Below are 25,404 nucleotides of genomic sequence, written 5' to 3'. Positions count from 1 at the left end.
ACATTTTCATTATGATCATTGTTCACATTTTGTGTATTTAACAATACTTAACATCGATTATACAGCTTCAAATTTTTACAGTGGTTGTTTCTATCCCGAACTCACATTTAAGAACTATTTTAAAGCACTAACGCTGGGTTTTTGTTTCATCTGCAAAAGGTAGATTATGCCTTTAAAGGGATCGTACAGTTCTAGTTGAGACCTAATTTCAGGTTTCTAACATTTTTTGTTGAGATCATGAGAAACTTCTTATGAAATATGGAAGGGCATGTAATTCTATGAGGAATTCAACGTTTATTTGATGAAAATTGGTTTTGAAATGGCTGAGATATCCAAAAAAGAGCGATTGTATTAAAGTGTGGGACCCACACTTTATTACGATCGCTTTGTTTTACTTTGTTTTTGGATGTTTCAGATATTCCAAACTCGATTTTCATCAAATAAACTTTGAATTCCTCTTAAAATGGTATGCTCTGTACTATATCATAAGTGTCTTCTTGGTAATATCTCGCAAAAAATTTAGAGCCCAATTCTCATCTCCACCAATACTGTACTATCCCTTTAACAGGTTTGCTGAAGCATTCCTGGAAGTCAATGACCCTAGAAGACTGCCAAACCCAGGTGATGCAATCACTGGGATTGATGGGAGGATGGTGGGGGTGGGGGATGGGGGATGGGGGATGGGTGGTGAAGTGGACTCTGATACTCTGCCTCTCATTTGATTTCATGCTGACTGAGTGCACTAAAGTCGTTAGCGTCTGATTGAACATTACTGTTCACTTGCATTATGCATGTATGGGCATGGGTTACTGGATTGGAGAGCCGAGTGACGAAAGAGAGAGAGAAAGAGCGAGAGAAGGTGGGGGAAAAACACACACAGAGAGGAAGGCAATCCAGGTGAAGTAAAGAGAAGGGATAGATACCTAGGAAGAGCTCGTGACTTGAGGATACCATTCATGCCTCAAGCTCAACAGGAGTGGAAACGTGAGGCGAACACCCTGCGCCTATTCTGGCCACAAAATGTCAAAGATGCCCAGAAATAAGGGGGAATCGGACATAAAAGCTCTCACTGTAATTTGTTACTAAAAGCTTGTTTCAAGAAAAAGTTTCTCAAACTAGCACTCATAAGAATTATAAAAAAAATTAAAATAGATAGCCATTATGTATAATGAAAATATGTAAATAAAACAAAGGTATTTAATAAGTTAATCAGAAGTTGTTTGGACATTAGAAACAATCCTTTAAAAAGTTTTAATCTACATACGCACTTTATGACATCAACAGATGGAAAAAAACAGACAAAATTCAATGTACAAAAGACAATAAAAATAAGGCTAAAATTTTGATGTGAACAAGAATGGCACACTGGTAATTTGGCAGCCTCAGATGCAATAAGTCCACGGTTCAAGTCTCTCTTGAACTAATGGCAATAATAACAATGCTGCACATTCCTCGTAGAGTCCATACCACTATCATGAGTCCCCTAATGTTTGGCCACTTCAGAGGACAGGGGAAAGTGAAGAGAAGGAAATGAGGTACAACTTCAGACAGATATAATGCAGAATGAAGAAATGAGTTGTAAGGGCACGATTTACTTGTCAAATTGTATCAGCACACTTGATGCTCTCAGTCAAATTACTGGTATACTAAAAGTCTTCACAAAACACTTTGCGATGAAATCACAGCCTTACCCCTTTCACTTAGGGGCAAGATACTCCGCTCCCTCGGAAAGGTATAGATGAAGGTCAAAGAGAGTTATGCAACCCATGCATGCTAAAAAAGCCACTTCACCTTGCCTCTCAGTGTAGGATGAAAAAGTCTAGGCACGTACATGTAATGGTGGAAGAATGACAAACACTACTAATTCCCTGCAGTTCACCAAAGGTCACAAGTTAAACTCAGCAAGAGAGTGAAATCCAAGTATGTCACGCCACTTAAGAGAAGAAAAGAAATTGCTGGGCACGCAAGCATTGCCAATTTGCCATCACACAGGATTACTGAAAAACAAAAAGTACTGTGCATTTAGCCCATGGCTCACCGTACATTGGAACACCAGACGGCCAGATCAAGTACGTGGCCACCGAATACAGGTGGTGTGTAGTCATACAATTAGTTTGCAAATCAACACCTACTTTGTATTTTTTTGACCCCCCTCTTAGAAATAATTACAGCAAAGTTGCAGAATAAAATGTCTACTTAAACTGGGCAAACATGTTCTCAATATTTCTTTTTACTAGTTATATGGGGTGCAAATATAGAGTTGCATGTTGGAAATTTTCATGTTAGATTTTTAAACTGGACTATCTTAAAGCACCATAACATTACAAAAGAGTCCCAGTTTGGCAAAGGAAGCAGTTACGTCCAAAGTCCCATTCGGTGAGAAAAACATCAGGGTCCGGTAATTTCTCCTAAAAAGTGAATTCATACATTAAGAACCAAATGAAGCAACATTGAAAATGTGACAGAAAGTCTCATAGAAGAAGACTCAAATGTTGGCACTGCACAATTCCCATTTCTGGAAAGTGAAAGGTGCTGTAAGGTTGTAACTCCATCACTCCTCTGCAACTCTATCACATGGTTGCGCAAACTATCATGTCAAGTCAAAACTCAAGACGCAAAATGATTTGATAGACTTTAAGTTGTCTCCTTTCGTGCAGATCCAGTGGAGCACACATTTCAAGAGACATCCGCACTCGCCACTCTCACTCGCTCCATCTCATCCGACATCAATGCATTCAGTATACCCACTAATGGGCCTTCGCGGCGTGTTTCCAACTTTTGCCGGAGGGGGCCCACAGTTGTTTCCTTTTCACTTCAGCCCTGTAATCCCAATTGAGACAGCATGATTAAATGTCTGCTCTCCATGCCCCAGTCCCCCTGGGGGCATCGACACCTCCCGTGCCACCCAGTCTTCCATCCATCCTCTGCAGGAAATAAGCTACCAGCGGCCACAGCGGCGGGAGAGGAGGGTTTAAGATGAAAAGAGTTTCAAGTCTCTGCACTCTTCTTCCTCCTCTCAGCGTAATCACATCGCGCTAAAGCTGAGAGAAATGGGACCATAATGAGTACGTCACCTGTTGATCTTGCCATCTTCGCTCAACCCACTTTGGAGCGCAAAACCCATTTGCCACGAGCTGACCACCTCCTGTTACACAATTCCGAGCCAGTGAAAATGGAGGCGCTGCCTGCTGCGGTTGGATGTAACCAGACACGAGGTGGGATTCTTCCCTGATGAGACATCCCATTCATAATGATCAAAACAACTAAAGAGCAGAGAACAATGTTCATTGTCTCAATAGGGTACCCTACAAAGCACTAGTGGAAGTTTACATAAAAGTCACACTGAGTTCAATTAGATCTGAGTGTGTTGATGATAAATGATTGCTAATGACCATTCCCAATCACTGTCATGAACATAATTATCCTCAGAATGAAACCCCAATTGCCAACATACTTTTCTTTCTCTTATACAGGCTCCAAAGTCATACAAGTTTTCTACAGAAAATACAACACAATTAAAGTGGATTACTGGACAAGCAAAATCATCATTCATACAATGTACATACTTTTTTCCTCACTGTTGCAACTATTAGACACATAACTTTTCAAAAGGTGCTGTTTCAGTATCAATCTTGGAACTGGAGGAGTCAGACAAATGTAAAACTGAAATGATGGAGGGATGGAATAATGAATGAAATCCTAATAAAGATCACCTGCTTTGAATGGCTCTCAATTTTTGCATGTTTCACGTCAGCTAGAGCTCAATGGCATGAGTGATGTCATAATAGAGTCAATGACCTTAATCAAGATCCACTTTGTGTTATTTAAAAACTGCTGCACCAGTATCACGCAGGCATCTTCTCTGGTGAGTGATGGGCTGATCAACGTGGTGGTGCAGGTCTCGATCATCTAGGCTAGCAAACTGACAGAGGAATAGCTATTTGCTCCTAAATGTGTTCATGTTTATTGTCTGTGTAGCTCTGTTAGTATGTGCCTGTATGCATGTGTATACAAATACGCCCCCCCCCCATCTCTCCACTGCAGTAATCAATACAATCGAGAGCTTCATAGATGATGCTTGCAATTGCTTTTGTTATTTGTTAAGATCTCTATAAAACTAAATAAATAAATTTAAAAAAAAAACATTTATGCTATAGGGCTTGTTTCTTGCTCACTTTTAATGTCTCACTGTATACGTATCATAAAAGTTGGTGCTTGGTTCAACATAGGGGACTTGCAGATGGCCTACTTAACCTGTTAGTCACTGAACTACCCGAAACCATCCCTCTTATTACTCCTTAATGAAAATGCCCGAAACCACCTGTCTGCTATCTCATAGTTTTATGCCTTACAACCACCATTTTTGTTTTCATATAGAATATATAAGTATGTAATTTGAAGGAGGTCAAAGATCATCTAAGTATGTCAGAATCACTTCTGTGACACACAATTCTTTTGGTAAGGTCTTCACTGGCTTTTATATAAACATAACGTACATTGTTATGATAGACTGAAACAAACAGGTTGTGAGTTGTTTTACAAAATTTTGAAAGTTGTCAAAATGAGAATGATATAGCTGTACCTTCCAAGGAACAATTGGCCAATTATATATATGGAATCTTCAGTTGCTAAAGGGTTAAAGCCCTGCTAACATCGGAGGAAGGTTTGATTTCTAAACCCATCCCAGTTAAATGGAGCCACTTCTGTTTGTTTTTTCCCCACATTGATTGAGTAAATTTAATTCTATAGTGTCTGTACACAGTGACCTCAAAATCTCAGCCACTAATGTATTGCTGTGTGTACTCAACAGTACACAAATCATATGTCTGACCAATTATGATGCGATGACAATTCAAGGGACAAACGATAAGTAATACTATTCAGCTGCCATAGGGGGGTCATCTGATATTAATTAATTAAATGATTATTGGATATTGGCTGACACACTGCAGGTTAGCATGGTGCCTGGCTGGGTCATGGTCGCTAGTTGTGATGCTTACTTTCGGCATAATTCTGCTGTTTGGAATTGTTACCTACTGAACTTCTTACTACTTCCCTTGATTGCTACTCCATTTTTTGCGAAAAAGTGTCAAAGTTTAGATTTTACTTTTGATAAGGTCTAGACTAATATAAAAACCTATGTCTAATATCAGAAGCCCTCTTAGCATGAACAATGGTCATTTGACAGTGATTCAATCTGTTTGTTTGTTTTTTGTTTTTGTTTTTTAATGGTGAGTCTGCAAACAGTTGCTGCAATCCTACAACCAATCATTCCCCTGAAGTTACAGCTTTCTTGCCTGTCTAGTTCTGATAGGCCATTGTTGTGGCATTTTTCTTATTTTCACTGATAAAGTATGTATGTCCCGCTAATTCTGTTACGACTGCTTGTGATACATAAATGTCAAATTTCATGAATATGACGATGGAATGGCCATACATGCAACTGAGTGCACACAACTTCCGACAATCTCTGATCACCTCATCACGACACATGCCCGTCACTAAGGCCCAAATTCATAAATGTACGTATTTTAGTTTTAGATTTAGTTTGTAGATTATGCAAATTTCCTCTGCATTAATGTGCGTTTCAAATCACAAACTTACGCCAAGAGACATCCAATAACTAAAACGTGCTGATATGTGCATGTGAAAGGTATGCCTATTTTGTGCTTGCATTATTAGCCCTTGGGACAAATTTAAACCATGGATTTGATTTAAACTACCTTTGTCAATTTGGGCTAAAGTGTACAAGCCAAAGACAACCAGAGAAAACAAACACAAAAACAAAGTCGAATGCAACTGATTGACAAATTGCCCTACATCAACATAAATAAGCACTGAATTGATCAGTGTTTTAGTAGTAGTCATGATAAAAGAAATCATGGGCATAGATACTCAAGCAGGATTCAAACATACGACCTCCTGATCACCAGACAGGCATCATCTCTACTAGACCTCTGAGCTTCCGCCTGATAGCAAGTACTGTATACGCCGTTATTTTCGCGAGGGTTTAATTTTTGCGAATTTCGCAAATTGCAGTTGGATCAGGAATTTAACAACACGCGAAATTGTCTCCATGCGCTTTGTTGATAGAGCATTAACGTAAGCGTCGGTGTCGATTCGTGAAAACAACACCTCGCAAAAATGTCTATGACCTCATCATTCGCGAAAATATCTGTACGCGAAAATAACGGCGTATACAGTACTGGTTCTAATCCTTATAGCATGCAGCTGGTACTGAAAAATTATTCATGATTCTTCCGTAGAGATGTTTTATTCCAACTGATTGCCCTACAACGACGTAAATAAGCACTGAATTGATCAGTGTTATATACGATGATGTAGGGCAATTTGCCAATCAGTTGCAATAAAAACATCTCAACGAAAGAATGTCATGAATTGGAAACAACGTTGATGCTCTGCTCTGGGCATCTCAAGACTTACCACCAAGAGTTTCTCCACCGGCTCCTCCTGGTTCCTGGGGATACCGGTCAGGATGACGTGGGGCAGACAGGTGAGGGAGCCAAGGATGACCGCCGTCACGTGAGAGAGGGGCATCATCGCGTAGACGGCCAGAGTGGTGAAGAGCACCAGCCCCACCCCGTCGGTGGCCGAGCGGACCCAGGTCAGTGCCTGGACGGTGTAGGTGGACGAGAGGAGGATGAGCCAGATGACCAGGGAGAGGTGGCACGAGAAGCGGGGGACGATGAAGTCAAGGCAGGAGAGGGCTAGGAGACAGGTCAGCAAGAAGGCCGCGCCGATCAGCGTGGCCGCTTGGGGCAGGACCTGGTCAAACGTCTGCATTTAAACGTAGGAAAGAGAAGGAAACCATTTTCATTGCAACAGTCATCTTCTTAATGCAACAAGAAAACAATCACACAGACTGGTTTTTATACCTTTACTATTTCCTCTTGTCTAGTTTGGGTTAGTATGGTTTCACCTCAGTAAGCATGTACACACTATACAATATCATGCTCTCATGTCCTTAAATAGGCAAACATGTACGGAAAAATGCACTGTAAAACGAGGAGTGTTCGTGTGCATTTTAATTTCACGAATTTCACGAGAGCCAAGATACGCACGCAAAAGTTCTTGTCTGCACTATATGCATTGAATGTTAGAGGCAACTCACGAAAATTTCATGCCGCGATAACAGCTGTCCGCTCCAATTCGCGAAAATATTGTTTTACAGTATATATACACACACACACATATATCCACACATACAAATGTACAAACATACAGGATTACTATCCCGAGGACACTTACAAAATTGTATCATTGTTTGTAACATATCTCATCGACCAGTGTCTGAAGATATATTGCACTAGGATGCAGACCAATTATTGGTCTCAAGGAAATATTGTTATGCTTTCTGGAGACAATCCTGCTCTACAGATATCTTTTGCCTCTGGTGACTAATTTCCTGGATATAAATTCTGATACCCTCCAAAGATAGCTAAAAGCATATGTCAAGGGAGCATTAACTCATCAATTTTATGATCTCTGTTTCATAAGAATGCCATATGCAGTATACATGTACATATCCAATTGTCATAAAACACATTCAGATGCACAAGGACTTTAATTAAGTAAAGTTTTAAAAGAAATTTTATCATCACATGAAAATAGGGAGATTAAATTGTACACAAATTAGCGAGATACAAAGCTTGAGATTTGCATCGCGATCGCAAGCTTGTTTTTTTCCTTCACGTGTGGACACAGAGAACCCACAAAGCAGCGCGATCAGCAGCAAGATGCTAGACCCAAGACATTTTGCTCTTATATCTGACTTAGAGTGCTAATTTGGCCCGCGGTAATGGTGTGAACGCTTGAGCAAATAAGCTTGAGATGTTATATCCCATCATTCAAAGCACACATCAGAACAGTGTGCGCATCACACCACTGTGAAGTGCAAAAACAATAGATTTATCAATTTATCAATCAGCAACTAGCTGGCTATCATGAATGCTTACAAAACATCTCAAGATTTGGAGCGCAATCGCTATCCCGCTATTTCTGAGCATGTGAACACTTGCAAATAATCTCAAGATATGGAGCGCGATCGTCATCCAGCTATTTTGTACGTGCGAATGCGGCTATTGTGACATCAATGAGAAGTGTTGTTTTTTAAACATACAAAAACAACTTTACACTAACAAGATAATTTTAGCTGCACTGAGATTAAATGTGTGCAAAAAACAACAACCACATGAATGTTTCCAAAACAACAAATTAGGTGCCTTAATACAACTGTAGCTATCACATATGACATCAGTGTGCACGTGCAGCTCTAGCAGACAAAACATGTCCAAAGTCCTTTTTTCTATCTCTCCCTCTCTCCCCTCTCTCTCTCTTTCACTCTCTCACCTTAAACAAAATCAAAGTGGTAATATAAATGAATCAATTTTTTACTCTTATCACAATTTGAATACTATATCACCTTTTAATTTCTACATAGACTGATTCCTACAGATTCATTTGTCATGCCTTACCAAAAAACAAAAACAAACAAAAAAATGTCTCATTACAACAACAACAAATTACTTCTAAATTAATAGTATCAATAATGATAATATTCATCCTCATGGAAACAAAAGCATTCCATTTAAATCAGGATACCTCACTGTGTGGGAGAAACTGCCTTGAAGGAAAAAGAAAAGTGGAACTATCACTCCAGAAGGTGTTACTGATAATGGAAAGTACCACCTTGCGAACAGGCAGAAGGGTTTTCCCTCCACTTAAACTGCCAATCTCATTACAATAGCGGGAGACAAGAGAGCACCTTCTCACAAATGTCAGAGTTTATATCCAGGGTGAACTCTCTACGAGTCCCTCTAGTCTTGCACGATGCAAAAATCTGTGGAGTGCGTTGTTCTCACCCTGCCATTCTTCTCACCTCTTTTTTTGCATTGAGAATCTATCGACGGCAGAAAGACATTGTGAGCATCTGCTCTGCAAGTTCCATTTTAGTCTCAAATTGCTTTGTGCTCCCACTTATTGTCCCCCCCCCCCTTTTTTTTTTCTTTTCTTTTTTGGCTGATATCTACAATTGTGAATGTTTTGTGTTGTCAGACTGACAGCACAGATAATCACTGTACATTGACCCTTTGAGGACGAGCTTATTTTGCTATGACACATCTTTCTCATAGACACCTACCTGAGTAGTACTCCAAATTTTTCTTCAACGGGTTAAGATTATCAAATTCTGAGGGAACTTTGCTGCAGAAATCATTACTTATTTCATCACTAAATTGGCAACTCTGAATTCCATTGCATATTTCATATTTGAGAAAGATTAACTGAAACTGATAAAGCTTATCAAATCTGCACAAAATCACAAAGAAATTGTTTATAAGAATGGTTAATTACACAACAATTAGGAGCTCCAAATTTCAAATACATGTCGCCAATTCCAGATTCATACATTGACAAAGGAGAGAGTTTTTAAAATATCTGCAACTGAAATAAGTGATTACAAAGGGCAAAGGGTTGATATGAAAGAAAATATTTTACTCTATCTAACGAAATACTAACAATGAGAAATCAAGCTTACGTGTATATCATACAGCACCACACCAGATGCTTTCTAGGACTTGATGACTTAATCTTGGCCCCTTGTAAGTTTCATGTAAACTTTTGCATACCATACATTTATTTCATCAGTATTAAAGGGACTGTATAGTACTGGTTGAGGTGGGGATTCATGTTTTGAACATTCCTAAGTAAGATAATGAGAAACCTCTTCTGAAATATGAAAGAGCATGTAATTTTAAGAAGGACTCAACGTTTATTTGATGAAAATTGGTTTTCAAATGGCTGAGATATTCAAAAAGTGATAATAATAAAAGGCGACGGGCCACGCCTTTTATTAGGATCTCTTTGTTTCACCTTGTTTATGGATATCTCAGCCATTTCAAAACCGATTTTCATCAAATAAACTTTTGATACTCCTTAGAGTTGCATGCTCTTTGGTTTCTGAATATCTCGCAAAACGTTAAAAGCTAAATCTTCACCTCGACCAGAACTATACACACCTTTTAAGACAAAAGAGCAATACTGGTTGTTCATAAGCTCCTTGGCATATCATGTCCTAGCTGACTCGCTCGCATAGATGTACTATGATGCATCCTAAATGCACCAAACCTACATGTACACATACAATTTTGCTATGTCTAAAGTAGGTCTCTTTTTGGATGATAATAACCACTTATTGCAGGCAGTGTATTTGACGAGTCATGAAGCAGTCTGCAAACATTTTGTGAGCGAGCGATCGACCATGAAAGATTGACAAGGCCACAGACATTAAAGATAAGAAAACTGCAATATGAGGAGATTTGACTGAAAAATAAGACATTTCATATCTCTTCAAAAGATCAAGAGCTTGATATCTGAACTACTTCTTGTGCAAATATTAAAGCGTAGAAATGTTTGGAAATTCAAAATTTTATGAAGTTTTATGAAATGTCTTACTCTGGCATTTTGAATTGATCTATTGCATATATGAATGTCTAACCTCCTTCATCCTTGACTTTATATGGATGTCAAAGCCAATTTTTACTGAAATTCTGTTTTCATCTTCTGGATGACATTTGTAATATTTCTGTAGGAGGTATATAGAAATGGCAGGAGAAGTTAAAAGTAAGTTTGGAGTCTACAAAATGTTCAGCGATTCATCAGACATTTGTGACGGCAAGTCACATTTGTAACTGGCTACATCTTGCTCTTTCTGAGGTCATCACGAAATATATAAAGATAAAAACCATCACAAGAGCATATTACCATGGTTTATTGCTCTTCTGCCAGTATGAAAAAATGTATACCAAATATCTATTGCATTATTTTCTCTTTGCAAGAGTTAATACTTATTTCATTTGCTACCTCCTAGTAGCCAGGTTGGAAGATGAATACAACCAGTTGCCACAAACAAACAAACCCCCCCCCCCCAAAAAAAAATGCAACAAAACAGAGAAGAATATATCCCAAGGGATAAGTGTCTCTCTGAGAATTTAATCTGCGATTGCAATCCAAGGATGCGCCGTCAGCAGTCCAGCTTTTAGTGCAGTCCAGCATGAATTGAAGGCAACGAAAATCACTTCTTCCCTGTTGTTGTCGTTGTTGTTTTTGTTGTTGATGATTTTTTTTTCTTTCTCAGCCAGGTGAGAGGGGATAAGGGGGAAAGTATTGCAATGAGGTCCACGAATTGCACACATTCTAAGAGATTCTTGAGTCCACTTGGCACACTCCCCTCCCCTTCCCTGCTCCCCCTCCCCCCCCCCCCCCCCCCCCCAATGAGGTAAGTGTTGATGGTATGAAAGTATCAGGATGGACTTTGTGTCAAACATGAAGAGGCGTGGAAGAGTAAGAGTAGAATATAATCTGACATTGTGGTGCACTGCCATCATCATAATGGGGCTGCTCCTTACTGGCAGGCAATGCCAAAGTGCATGAAAAGCACCTCAAAGTGTGCTGGGAGAGACCTACAACTGGCTGGATTTCTAACGTGCAGCTTTACATGTATGCTGTAACAATATGCATTAATTTCACTAAAACTTATCTAAAGGAATGAAGACTTGTATCCCTGGACATAATTTTAGGAAAAGAAATTAATGGTCACATCACTCAGGAAAACTAAACATGTCAAGATCATGTAGCTGTCCCAATTGAAAGAGTCCTGAAATTGAGTCTGCCATACACTATAAGATATTCAATACATATAGGCCTTCACAACACAATAAAACAAGCACACACTTGAATAGCACAAACTTCAATCCTAAGCGTCAAAGTGTGCCAGAACAGTCTACTCTAGAGCGCACCTAGGGTTGGGACAGGTTCTGCTTTGCTCTGGCATGTTTCACTATATTTGGGACTGAATGCACCCACTGTACGTATCTGTATGCACAAATGGATGACCATGTTTTACCCCACTTTTGATTGCAAATTCTGTTTCAGTGAAATTGAAAGCGGTATCTTCAGATTGTTCCTAATAAAGCAGAGCTCCCTTGTATCCAAACCTTGACTAAACAATGGTGACTGTAGGCTTACTTACAAGCAAATTACAATTATGATGCATTATACATGATTTCCTTTAGACATTCTTGGTCTACGATAACATGCTATCTTAGACAAGGAGACAAGGAGTTGACAAATACATGATGCAATAAAGGAAAAACTCTGTCACTGTGCACTAAGCAACACTGTGACTTCTAATGTTATCTGCATATCATTGATATGAGACACTACAAGCTTGCTAACAGTCAAAAACACATTACATCATTTTCCAAAGGTAAGGCTCAATTTTTCTCCCTGTTTTTCTTTTTTCTGGTTAATATCAGTCAGTCATCATCTTTCCTTTCCTCAATCCTCTCTCTCAGAGTATATGCATGTTTTAACCACCCACTTCAAAGATTTGATACGTCCCTACTGATATAACACATGACACATCTGGTTCCCACAAGCAAAGGAATAAATGGCCAAAGGGGAAATACATATAAACACGCATCATACAGGTAGATTGTAATTGATTTCAAGGGAGGAATGGAATTCACAATGCAATTGCAAAAGATCTAAAGGAGATGTAGAAGAACTGACATTATATGGATAGAATGCCCGGTGGGCGTCTTGCCGATTTTCCTCCTGTTTACGATCCAGAGAAAATTTGTCATACCTTCTTCTGTATTTTTTTTTTTCTCTCTCTTTTTTATTTCATTTAATCAGGAAAATATGGTACATTACCTACTCAGACTCTGGGAACAATTTGTCTAAAAGTGTCCCTTAAGGTACAACTTTGTTTAAATAACTAACACATTGGCTCCGGGGTTCGAAGGAGAGTGCTTCCACAAACCAATCTCCCATACTTTACTGTAAAGCCAATATCTCACAACAAACCTAAGAAGAGCAACAACATTACACACAACCAAATGAAAATCTCACAATGTTCATAATTTTGTTATTTTCTTTATTTTATTCAAGTATGGCTGGTAGTGATAGTTAAGCTGTGCCATCCTAATCAGGTCGCAATTAGATAATATTATTTTACACCCCCATCACTTCCCTTCATTACCTTGTCCAAAGAAGGAGGATATGTTTTCATCAGCATTTGTTTGTACCCTTGTTTGTTTGTGTGCAAAATAACTCAAAAAGTTGAAACAGATTTGGATGAAATTTATAGAGAAGGTTGAGAATGACACAAGGAAGAGATTATTAAATTTTGGTAGTGATCCAGGAATTTTTATGGATTTTATCAAGGATTTTCGATATTTTGGCAGGTAGGGTAATTGAACTTAGGAGTTCAAGCTGCGCATTTTTGAGGTTTGCATACACACCCTGAAGTGCATACTCTACACGGGCGAGGTGCCGCGCAGCTGGAAGCTGATGACGTCACAAAAGGTTTCTATATTGGGAAATTGGGTGATTTTCAGCATGCATACATATGAGTGGTAATCAATGATCTCATTTGGAAAACAAGATCAGCGATGGAAATGAGCTGCTTGGCGGAGATCTGCACTCTCAGAGTGCTTCTCTAGTATTGTTCTTTTTTCTTCAGCAAACAAGATGAAAAAATTAGGGAAGGGCAAGTGTTATGACAAATGAGAGTGAGGAATTCTATGACCACACCTTCACAGAAATTGAAGAGCAGGAACCCACCATCTTTGATTACTACCATCAAAATTTCCCACTTTTAAGCAGCCTCATGTCCTGTGTCCTAGAAATTAGATCCCAATGCCCCAAGAAATGCATTCATGACAGGAGTAATAAAGCCTCTCATACTTTTGTTGCATGATTTGGAGTACAGCTGTAGATAGCAGGAAGCACACACGCCTAAAGATTTTATTCTGCAGTGAAAGAAATTGCCACTTGTTTCTGTGCCAAATCACTCCTAGGTATTCCTGGGAGAACAGTACCCCATGCATGGTGATGGATGTTACACAAGCAGATGATAAATGGCAACCCTTGAGCGAAGGGATGCTTCAAGAGGTCTTGAAGTTGGAGCAAATGCCGGGAATATCACCAAGGATTAAGATAAGGTGGAAGAAAGACCTAAAATGAGCATAAACAGCACCTGCATTCTGCATTGTGTGTTTGAATGTAAAGTCTGCAGCAAATAGCTGACAGAAATTCAACCCATCAAATCCAAGAATGACATACATGTATCTATGGTTTAATTGGTACAGAATCTTGCCCTTTCTTTTTTGTAAGATTTGTTATTCATCACTGTCAGTGTTTCATAAGGGAAAGTAAATAATGTGCTAACTAACATTTGTACACTTCTGTGGCTCATATATAGTTTGTTTTTTTTTTCTTTTTAGTTGCAGAATCTAAACGAAAAAAATCTTTATTACTAAATCTATACCTGATTCTCAAATTGGCAACACATTTCAGAAGATGAAAGTTCCAGTTTCTTTCTTCAATCTGCAAATGTTTGTGAAGGTATTTTTGATTTTGTGCATGCAGTTTATGACATCAAAAAAAAATCTATGAAATCTTTTTCCAATGAAAGATATAAAGTTAAATTCAGCGGTGCTAATCAAATGACAAGATAATAATTTCAGCACCACAAATCCCCCCCCCCCCCCAGACATGAATGATGGAGTAAGAGAACAAAAAGATGTGACTGCTGGACTTACCTCTGAGTGGAAGAGAGTGAGACCAATCAGAACTCCGACCTGCGCTATGGAAATGAGACACAACATGGAGAGGAGCCACTTCCGCAGCTGGGCGCAGTAGTTGGTGTACAGCACCTCCACCTCCATGGCCAGGAACTTCTCCCGCAGCTGCCGCAGCGACCAGCCGGCGTGGTCGATGGTGTTGCCGCGCTCCCTGAAGAAGTCGTCGAGGGAGCCGAAGCTGATGACGTCTCCGTGGACCTGTCCCATCTGGTAGTACTCCTGCTTCATGGTGGCGCTCTTTCTTTTAATACCGAGATAAGGGGGTTCGTAAATTTCACATCAAGCAGTGGTAGTGTTTTCCAATTACCGCCTTTGTTCACAGTCTCTTACGTCCTCTGGCTTCGAAAATCCTCAATTACCATGAGACACACAACTGTCACACTGACAAATTCTATACAAGTCTAAATCACTTAGATACACAAGACATTCACAGGCTCCGTAAAAGTTTCTCAGAAGCAACAAGGTGCACTGCACTATAATTTCAATCCGAAATAAGATCTCTAGGTAGAATGGCAGCTGTTCTGTCCTCTATAGGCCTATATATATATATAGCAAGGCACACTTCGTTTCTTCCGTTATTTCGCAAAAGCCTCACTGAAACTCTCAAATGCCTTTACACAGAGCTTCATGCAAAAGAGTTTATGGTATTTCCATTCAACAAATGTCACTGGCTGCAATAATCTTAATGCGCTTGACCATTGCTGATTCACAAATTAGCCAGCGATGTTTGACTAACCCGAGGGCAAGAAAACAACCGTAGTTGGGGGCGTCGTCCAAAGTTGGTGATAAAGAACAATCCTTGAAATGTCACTGGGTGATAAAATAAAAATAACTGTGGAATACAGTAGATGTCAATGTGCTTCTCTTTCTTACATTCTCAATGAATTTTTGTTTTATGGCAGATGGCACAAAAATCTATACTAAAATAGATCTTGCATTTCATATACTGCTGTAGCTCAAGTTGTATGAGCACAACCCTGCAGAAACTTCAAACGTCCTTTCGCGACAACCCCTCTGGTTCATCTCGTTTCCTCTGAGCGTGTAATTGCGAGTGTCAGGAATGGATAGATTAACTGCATGAGGCCAACATAGCGGTACACAGCATTAAAGTTTGCTTTTGCATCAGAAGTGTGCACATCTGGTGTGACAGAACACTCTCTTCCTTCCTCTCGCTCACTGCGATTCCTCCTCGAGCATCACGCCACGGCGTGGCGGGAGATAAAAAACGCATCCTGTCCCATCTCGCATGCTCCATTTGCCTCCACCGCGAACCAAATCGATGCACTCACACTCGAAGAGGCAGAACAAATAGACACAATGCCATGTTGTCCTTTCGTCCAGCACGAAGTTATGTCAACACGTTGCAGGCACCTTTACATTTTCCCCTTCATCGTTAGAGACCTCATCTTTGACAGCTTGCTTGAATGCAATAACATCACTAATTCCTTTTTTTTTAAAGAAAGTTGAACTGACTATCCCAATCTTGACAAAAATTCTGATAACCCCGAGTATCACCCACGTACCTGAAACAATAAATTACAGTGAATAAAAAAGGAGGCTTGTATTACCACCACTTGTCTGTGAGTACAATACCTTTCTTGGTAATTTCTTGAGTATTGAGTTATTCTCAATTAAGAAATGCCATATCAGGCACTAGCATGTACAATATGGCACTGACATTACACTGTAAATACAATGACTCCACCACACATTCTCTTGTCTCTCCTTTTCAGCGTGTTCGGGAGCCTTTGCTTGATTTCCTGATGAAAGAATGAATCACCAGTTTCTATCCATGGCTCTCTCTTTCGGCAGTTTTGTGAAAGAAGAAGACGAAACAAACAAAAGCTGATGCAAGGCGTCACCCGTTGACAATACAGACACTGTCAGTTTGCTCTGCGAATCATTTGGTCGTCGGTGTCTTCGGCACTTGCACATTCAGGGTCTGGCATTGACGGCAGTCCGCGGCACTTCTCCTCAATTTCTGCAAGGTAAAGTGAAAGCAGAAGAGATATTTTCAGACTCAGATGTGTGTTATGACAAGGATATATTAAAGGCAATAGGAAATTGAAGCCAGTTACGGTAAATGCCATGCCATATGCCACGTAGACTTTGATAGTTTACCAGAGTACAATCAAATTATTAATGTGGAAAAAGTTTCATGAAAACTGGGTGTGAAACATGAAAGCTATGAAAGTCAAAGTTCCACACACTTTCACAGGACCGTGATGTGGTTGCAACCGCATGCATGCAAATCAGATGGAGCAATGACATCATCAACGCGCTCAACCCTATTTCGTCATGTGCATGATAGATTGTCATTAACACGCTTCTCTGCACATGACAGATTGTTGTTAACGCACCTTACTGCGCATGGTAGAATGTTGTAAACGCACTTCCCTGCGCATGGCAGAATGTTGTTAACCCTATGTGCACTCCCAAACCCTAAAGACAATTTGCCATGCACAGGGAAGCACTGTAACGACATCTGCCATGCACATGACGATTTGCTTTGTACAAACTAGCTTTAGAAATGTTATGCTTGTGGTCTATGGTTTAGCAACGAACAGTTCCTTATCCTTTAATAAAATCATCACAGCTATGTAAATTTGATTAGATTTGATTCAATTTTTCATACATGTTCGCTACTGCCAAGCGAGCAATGATTGCTTATAAGCAAACAACCATAGCACCAATGGCTGCGAAGGACCACACGCAATGAAGGTAAGATGCTTTGCCTAAGGGCACAACCACTGCCACCAAAGAACTGGACACAAGAACCAGTTGATAGTCTGTGGTCTTGTACAATGAGCTACAACAGTCATAACACTCTCCATTGAATGATTTAATAGATACATGCTCCACTTCCAAACCAAGATGAAATTTACTAGTGGCTAGTTTGCAGTTCAATGGAATATACTTGTGAAAAGATTTCACTACTACCTAATCTTATTTATGATTGTATGTTACTAATATCATTGTCTCATGATAACATGTAAAACTTTGAAATTCTCTGACTTTCTGTCTCTTTGTCTGATTTTAGTGAAACTTTCACTGTTTTTGTCCTTTGATGTAACCCTTTTCGTTAAATTCAATGCAAAACGTGCATTGGAATACCATCGACATAATACACATACCTCCTGGTAGCATAGACTGAAATGTACACTGTACTCTTTGCAGTAAAGCAATAAACAAAACAAAACAAATACCCAAACTAAAAGTGAAATCACATATACAGTGTTTGCACAATCTAACTATTAAAGCTCTTCTCATTCAATTTTACACTTTTCATCAAAATCTGAACATGGAGTAAAAAATCAACAAAATACATACCACCTGGTAGTGCAAATTCAAGCTCATTCTGACAAGCAGGGTATTCAAAATGACACACGATAAAATGACATTACTTAAAAGTTGTCGGCACACACACAGGCAGAATCAGGGTTTGACTGCTGAAGGCAAGCTTGGGTGACTTTAATTACCTTGTGGTCTGATACATACACACATATATGCCACGCAAGGCGCCAGTATACCATCACTTTTTAGCCCTCCACATTGTCCAGATTGTTATCCGGACATTTCTGACCTCTTTTTCCTGTTCGTTCATACCAGTAAGTTGTGAGATTTCATCATCCAACACCAACACTGACCTTTAGCATGAGGAACCATTCCTACATGTACATGACGATTGTATAGGACTTTGTGTATGGCAAATATTGAACAAGGAAGTTTACATGTGAACAAATCACTCTTGCTTGGGGCAAATAAAACAGATAAAAGGAAAAAAAAAACACCTTACATACCTATCTACTGACATAATCCTGCATATGAACATATTTACAGAGTGCGGTACTGTAAAGCAAAATATTTTTGTGGCATGAAATTTTCACAAATTTCAGCCAACAGCCTTTTCTTGCAAAATGAAATTTTTGAGAAATTAAAATGCATGCAATTATTCCTGGTTTTACGGTAAGCCTATTTGGTACCATGGTGTACCAACTAAAAAAATTCCTATTTTTTCTTGAATCATCAAGAAAACTGTCTTTATTTCTTGCTTTCTACTTATCTCTCTCTGTTTGTCTCTTTCTCTTTCTCTCCTCTTTTCATTTACACAAACAAACCAATACTCTGCAACACAACTCTATCCAATGCATAATACCATAGTCCTCATTTTACATCAGAATGACAAGTAAATATATATTATTTAACCTCAGAGAGTGTTTGAAACAGATTCAAGAGGGAAAGAAAGTCATTTTGTGCTACGTACTGGACAGAAAGATGACAATTATGGTGATGGTGATGAATACAGTGATGATATACTGTATACCTCATATATTTAGCGAGTCTAAAAATTTTGCAAATCTGGACGACCCGACAATTTCGTAAGCATTAAAGCAATTCGCAATCATGGCATACAGTGATGAAATGTATGCATTCATGTTGGGATCAGAGTAGATGTTCTCCAAAATAGCACTGGATTCACACAATTCACAAAAAATAAAAACCTCAAGAAATATTGAAAGATCTTGAAGTTTTGACACTGCGACAGCAAACTTGATCTCAAAAACTTGCTGTAAAACTTCTCGCAAAACTTCCAACTCAAACTTGAGAAATTTCTCATACTCCCGCCAATCTTCTCGATGTTTGGATATTGTGAATATTTGCAACTGAAACTTCGTAAAGTTTGTCACGTGACCAGTCTACCACATATGACTTGGCAAGCTGTACTGCTGGATACGGCATTGTGTAGCGCCATCTCATGTCCATTATCATGCAGTTGTGCAATGTTGTCATGGCGACTATTTTCTCATCATCAGCACCAGCATAAATTGACGCGGCTATAACGATCCCAGTGCCGATTCTGTTTCCATGTCAACTTGTGTAATCCAATCACAATGATGATATAAATTTCACTGAGTAACTATTCAAGAATCTATTAATATTTATTGTATCTAGAACTGAAACATTGGGAAGTCTGGTGGCCACTGTAGATGGACAAGCAAACTTCAGGAAGACTTTGCAATCTATGGCTAGTGTGATCGCAGCTATTGTGTCATCTCAAGACATCCGACAGAGCCTTTTTTTTAAATTGATTGAGGCCAACTTAGGCCATTCATTCGGCAAAATAAAACACAAAAACACTGCAACAGCTTGCACTATATGTCTCCACAGATGTTTCAGGTCTGTATTTTACATCAATGGACTTTAACTTTGCTATTACCAATGACAATCTTTATACATGAAATGTCTAGTGTTTAAATGGTGGTAATGGAAAAAGGTTCAGGGATCCCACTTACCAAGCATTCTCTAGCCACTTTGCAACCCAACCTATTTCCTCTTCCCTCTCTCATATATACAAGTTGCACCTCCGAGCCTTTGGAGTGTGTGCCTGTGGCTGTTCATGACACCAACAAACAGCTTCCAATTTGAAGATTACCACAGCAATCAGAGTTGTGAAGAACTGCAAAACCACACCCTCAAAATACATTTAACCATTGAGAAATCTAGTCCCATCCACATCTCTGCATGGCACCAGTAATGACTAATAGATCTACAATATTGCTGAAGAAAAACCGAAGCTAATCTCCTGTTAACGACTGAAGTCAGTCGTGAAACTGGAGCTCATTCCTCCTCTCCCTGGGTGTTTAGAGAATCAACAACATCCCAACTAACATTTGGGCAGCGGTCTCTGTTCTGTTTAAAGCTGGCAGAGACAAAACAAAGAATCTCCTTACAAAATACAGTGGGAGGAAGAGGAGAAGGGTTTCAGGTATGTCATATTATTAACCCGTTGAGGACGGGCTGATTTTGCTACAACACGCATTTCCCATAGATGCCTGCCTGAGTATACTCGGGACTCGTCCTTAACGGGTTAAGTGTGATCATACACACACACATACTCACACATACTATACACACACAGACAAGAAAACTTAATGATCTACAATGTAGGTCACTGTCACTCAACATATAAATGTTTCTTAAACTTCCTCCACATGAACTCTGCCATGAAATTTCGAAGGCTTTTTTTCAAATAAACTATCTTGGGCAGCTCCTCCACTTCCAATTTTGCCATACTTCTATCCACTTTGTCTTTCAAGTGTTCCAACGTACTAAAATACATAATCTATCTTGGTCACATAAGTTCTTTCTCTCTCTCTCCTATCAGCTTTTAAAAGCTGGTTTGTTGGGGCTTTTCCTCTGCAGAAGAGTGAGAAAGATTAATCATGAAAAGATTTTGAGCTTTTTTTGTTGTTGTTGTCCTGAATGCGATTTGAATATCCAGGTCATCAGAGACTCCAACCCAAAGCACCTTCTGATCTGGAGATTCTCCCGCCTGAAACCCCTAGCAAACGGGAGACTCCAAGTTGATGTGTGCGAAGCGCGAAGTTCCTAGGGTTCTAGACGCTCTCTGGTGCTATTTTTTTAACATACAATGGCAATAAGTAGGACATCCTTTCCAATGGGAGACATAGAGCCAGGGCGGGAGTAATTAAATCTCAAGCGGGAGAACAGGAGATTTTGCAAAAATGGGTTTTCGGCGGGAGATCTCCAGTCGAAAACGGGAGAGTTGGAGTCTCTGGGTCATTGCACCTCTTGCTAACTCTTCTCTTTTATCTTTTGTTATCCTCTTTCTTTGTTCCATTCATTTGCTGCTCATTTTTCTTCACATCCATCAATCTATCTCATCTATCTATCTATCTGTCTATCTATCTATCTATCTATCTCATCTATCTATCTCATCTATCTATCTATCTATTTGTCTATCTATCTATCTATCTCATCAATCTATCTATCTATCTATCTATCTATCTATCTATCTCATCAATCTATCTATCTATCTATCTATCTATCTATCTATCTATCTATCTATCTATCTATCTAACCTATAACTATCTATCTCATCTATCTATCTCATCTATCTATCTATCTATCTATCTATCTATCTATCTATCTATCTATCTATCTATCTGTCTATCTATCTATCTCATCTATCTATCTTATCTATCTATCTATCTATCTACAGTTGAACCTCTCGTATCCAGACAAGTCGGGACCGGGGCTCATCCGGATAAGGGATTTGGCCGGATACGGGAGACTCAATGCTTTATACACGTACATATACGTAGCCCATTGTAGTACCACATGTAGTAATGTGTATACTGCAACCTTTTCATTGTTACATTTGGGGATGTTAAAATGTCTGAAGGTAAGCAATTTGGAAGGAAATTTGATGTAATGTATGTTAATCATGTTGGAAGTAATATGTAATTCATGTGTGTTTGTGTAGGAGTTCTCAAGGAGTTGGGAATCCCCCTTTCCTCCCGTGATTATAAAAAAAAAAATCACGGCGAGATTGCGTCCGTATAATAGAGAGATCCGGATAAAGGGAGGCCGGATAAGAGAGGTTCAACTCTATCTATCTATCTATCTATCTATCTATCTATCTATCTATCTATCTATCTATCTATCTATCTATCTATCTATCTATCTATCAATCCATCTCTCTCATCTATCTATCTATCTATCTATCTATCTATCTATCTATCTATCTATCTATCTATCTATCTATCTATCTATCTATCTATCTATCTATCTATCTATCTATCTATCTAACCTATAACTTTTTTTCTCCCTGCCTTGTGTATCTTACCTCTCCAAAGGACCACATATATATATTTCTAGGAAACAACACAGTCACTGCATTCTTTTCTTTGAAACAGTAACAATCAATACATATTTCTCTGTACAGTTGCAAAAATGATGAAGTCCATCAATATTAAAAGTCAGTGATAAATGAATTTTAATTTTTAATGGCTGCATAGTCGGTTCTGGTGGCAATTGCAGTGCAGGAATCCTATATGCTGCCACTGGGCCTGGCATATGTTTGTCATTGTATTTTCCATCAAGACTGTATTTACGGATATGGTTGAACAGGGGAAAGGACAAAACAACAATGACAACAACAACAACAACGAGGAAAAAAAAAGAGCGACAATATGGACGGATCACTGATTTATGACCTATTCCAATCACTGCAAAACTGCCACGGCACGAAATAGATGCAAATGAATTGAATTCTCCGCTGGTTCTGCGGAGACACGCAATTGCTCGCCTACTGTCATTACAGCCTATCCTTGCTTGGCGTATGTTTCCCCTACTTGGCCAGCAGCTATCATGTTCTGCTTTCTGCGGACTTAACACGAAGTGATAACTTGCACCTGATATCCTGCCCATTGCTCTCCGGAAAAGGGTGACGCAGCAGAGGGCATTAATCAGTCGCATCAAGGGGAAGAATTCTGACCGGACTGAAAAGAAGTGGCGGAGGGGTGGGGGGGGGGGGGAAGTAGTTTGGTATATATCCAAGGGAATGTGTGGTTGTTTTTTTTTCAGAAATTGTGCTTCAGAATTGAAGCAAATTTCTTCCTGACGATTGCTTCCATATTGCCATTTGCCATAACAGGGCACATATGCATGCCTTTCCCTCAATTTGTGATAGTGGCTCTTCACGTTTCTTTCACCTTGCCATTGCCTTCAATCTTTGTGCCCACTCTATCCCATAATCCTTGTACGATCTAGTCTGCCACTTTAGCTTCAACCTATGCAATCACCCTGACTTTCTATAAAGGATAAAAGTCTTGTAGTGTCGCTCCAAACTCTTCATTTTGGGTTACATATACCTGACAAGTAGCTTTAATTTAGAATAGGTGTAGAAATTAAACTGTGATTTCTTTCTTTTTCCCTCTATCTAGCTATACAGATCTATTTTTCTATACACACATACATTTTACATACATACATACATACGTGCACACATACTGCATATAATTTCATGTACACGTGTATTCATATTCTAAGCTTTTGAGGTAAAAGACAGTAAAGATTCCTCAACATGGTGATGGAATATTAGTTGATAGCCTGATGCATCAAGAAAAGAGAAGGTAAAACAGGATGATGAACACTCTAAAGTCAAAGGCACATACAGCCTTCATTGCCATGATGTGAGTATGAGTCTCCCAGCTCAAGAGTTTTTACATCAGAGAGAAAGAATTGAATCATGCAGTTGTAGTGAAACAGTCAATGCTGCCGTGCTAGAAACTTTGGTGATAATGCAGTGTATGCATTTCAAAGTGACATTGATATCAACAGCCATTTCTGACTTCCTCTAGCATCTACAACATGAGGGGTTGGTATCAAAAAAGAATCAGAAGCAGCACTAAACAGCAATATAAACAAACGGGCGTCTAGGTGATAGCTGCATCGGAAGCCTCCACGGCACTTTGACTCGGCGAATTCCTGTCTGTCACATGGGTTTCAAAGTAAGTCCCATTCCTCTGATGCAGTTGCTAGGCAACCGGGGCACTTGCGTCAAACAACCAGCATGTAACAATCGTCGAGATTACAGAGAGTTTGGTCCAAACTTCCTTCATGCTTGTTCTTGTGTTTCGATCTTTCTCAAAGAAGAGCTAGTTTGACAAGTAGATTGCCTATCAACTGAGTTGCCATGGCAACACTCAAGCCATTCTTTGGAAATGGCTAAACCTGTAACAAAGATGTATTACAGGTTGACGGCATCCTCATGGTCTTCACGGCTCATTTGAGAGATATCAATGATGAGTTGAAAACAAGCGACGTATACTCGTAATTCTCACAAATTAAGGAATTAAAAAGACCAAAAAAAAAACACTAAACCACATTCACAGTCTCGACAGAAACATAATGTTACTTTATTTTTAGAATGAACATGAAGACATCATAAAGAAAGCAATATTTTTATCAAGACCTATTCAGCATTTTTTTTTCTTTTTTGAGGGATGAGAGAGCCACTACAGGCTAATAACCTGCTCTTGCATGGCTTGTATACACTTACGTAGGTTCTGTCACGTCATTTCGTTGAAATACTGGGTCAGTTCACAATCATTACTGATTAAGTATGTAGGTGCAGCGACTCCAACTCTCATGCTAGAGATTTAATTTTTTCCCACTGAATATGTATTTTCTCCATCTTAAAGTATAGCTTTTTCCTGCCCAACTTGAGTTTATAGTCATAACACATTCAAAAATAAAGCAAAGGTAGTACCAGTACTATTACCCCAGAGCTATGGACATAGTGCCTTGTACATGTGCTCCTGATATGCACTTGTGAATTACACTCATGTTGCCCGATCACATACCCCATTAATTTTATAAAGCAACTTTGTTTATGTTTACGTCCCTCACATCGTTCAATGCATAAAGCTGATGCAACTCTGTAACGTTTTCTATTTTCGTGGGCGGACATTTGTGTAATCATAAATGTGAAGCGGGTTATGGAGGCCGGTGGCTGGAGTGAACAAAAACAAACCCAGGTCACCACATAAATCTAATTCTGAGAAGAAATTATCCATTCCACTTCGGCAATTTACTTTTCGAAATTCTATGCAACCATTAGACATGGTTCATTTTTACATTCCTGATAACCACAAACAATTTCATTGACACACGCTACATAAAGCTAGAGCTCACATACACGTTGGCCTATGTGTAATCAATAGGTCTAGAGCCCCACTAATGTTAGAGGTTCTAACGTTAGTTGTCTTCATCTAATTTTTTAGGAAATGTAGTGAAACTAAAAATAATGAAACTGAAATATTCACCTAGATCTAACGTTAGGTCATTCAATGCAGGCCTATCTGACTTCAGTTTAGAAGCTAAACATCTTATCTATGAGTAGGTACCAGGACTCTGTTACATCTAC

General features: G+C 39.2%; 1 protein-coding gene across 1 annotated transcript in view; it reads right to left on the bottom strand.

The window, feature by feature from the left end:
* LOC139728376 (adenylate cyclase type 2-like) overlaps nt 1-14,927 on the bottom strand; it is a gene marked incomplete at its 5' end in the record, with an annotated part of 57,257 nt that extends 42,330 nt beyond the window's left edge. Inside the window, 2 exons of the mRNA XM_071639319.1 lie at nt 6,445-6,798; nt 14,628-14,927. Of these exons, the coding sequence (XP_071495420.1) occupies nt 6,445-6,798; nt 14,628-14,927 (654 nt within the window). The remainder of the gene's footprint in view (nt 1-6,444; nt 6,799-14,627) is intronic.
* Nucleotides 14,928-25,404: the final 10,477 nt, after the last annotated feature.

The sequence above is a fragment of the Diadema antillarum genome, unplaced genomic scaffold, assembly GCF_040938485.1.
Source record: "Diadema antillarum isolate AM-2024a unplaced genomic scaffold, OU_Dant_1.0 seq00000177_RagTag, whole genome shotgun sequence".
Taxonomy (NCBI): domain Eukaryota; kingdom Metazoa; phylum Echinodermata; class Echinoidea; order Diadematoida; family Diadematidae; genus Diadema; species Diadema antillarum.
This window is presented reverse-complemented; position numbering and strand designations above follow the sequence as displayed.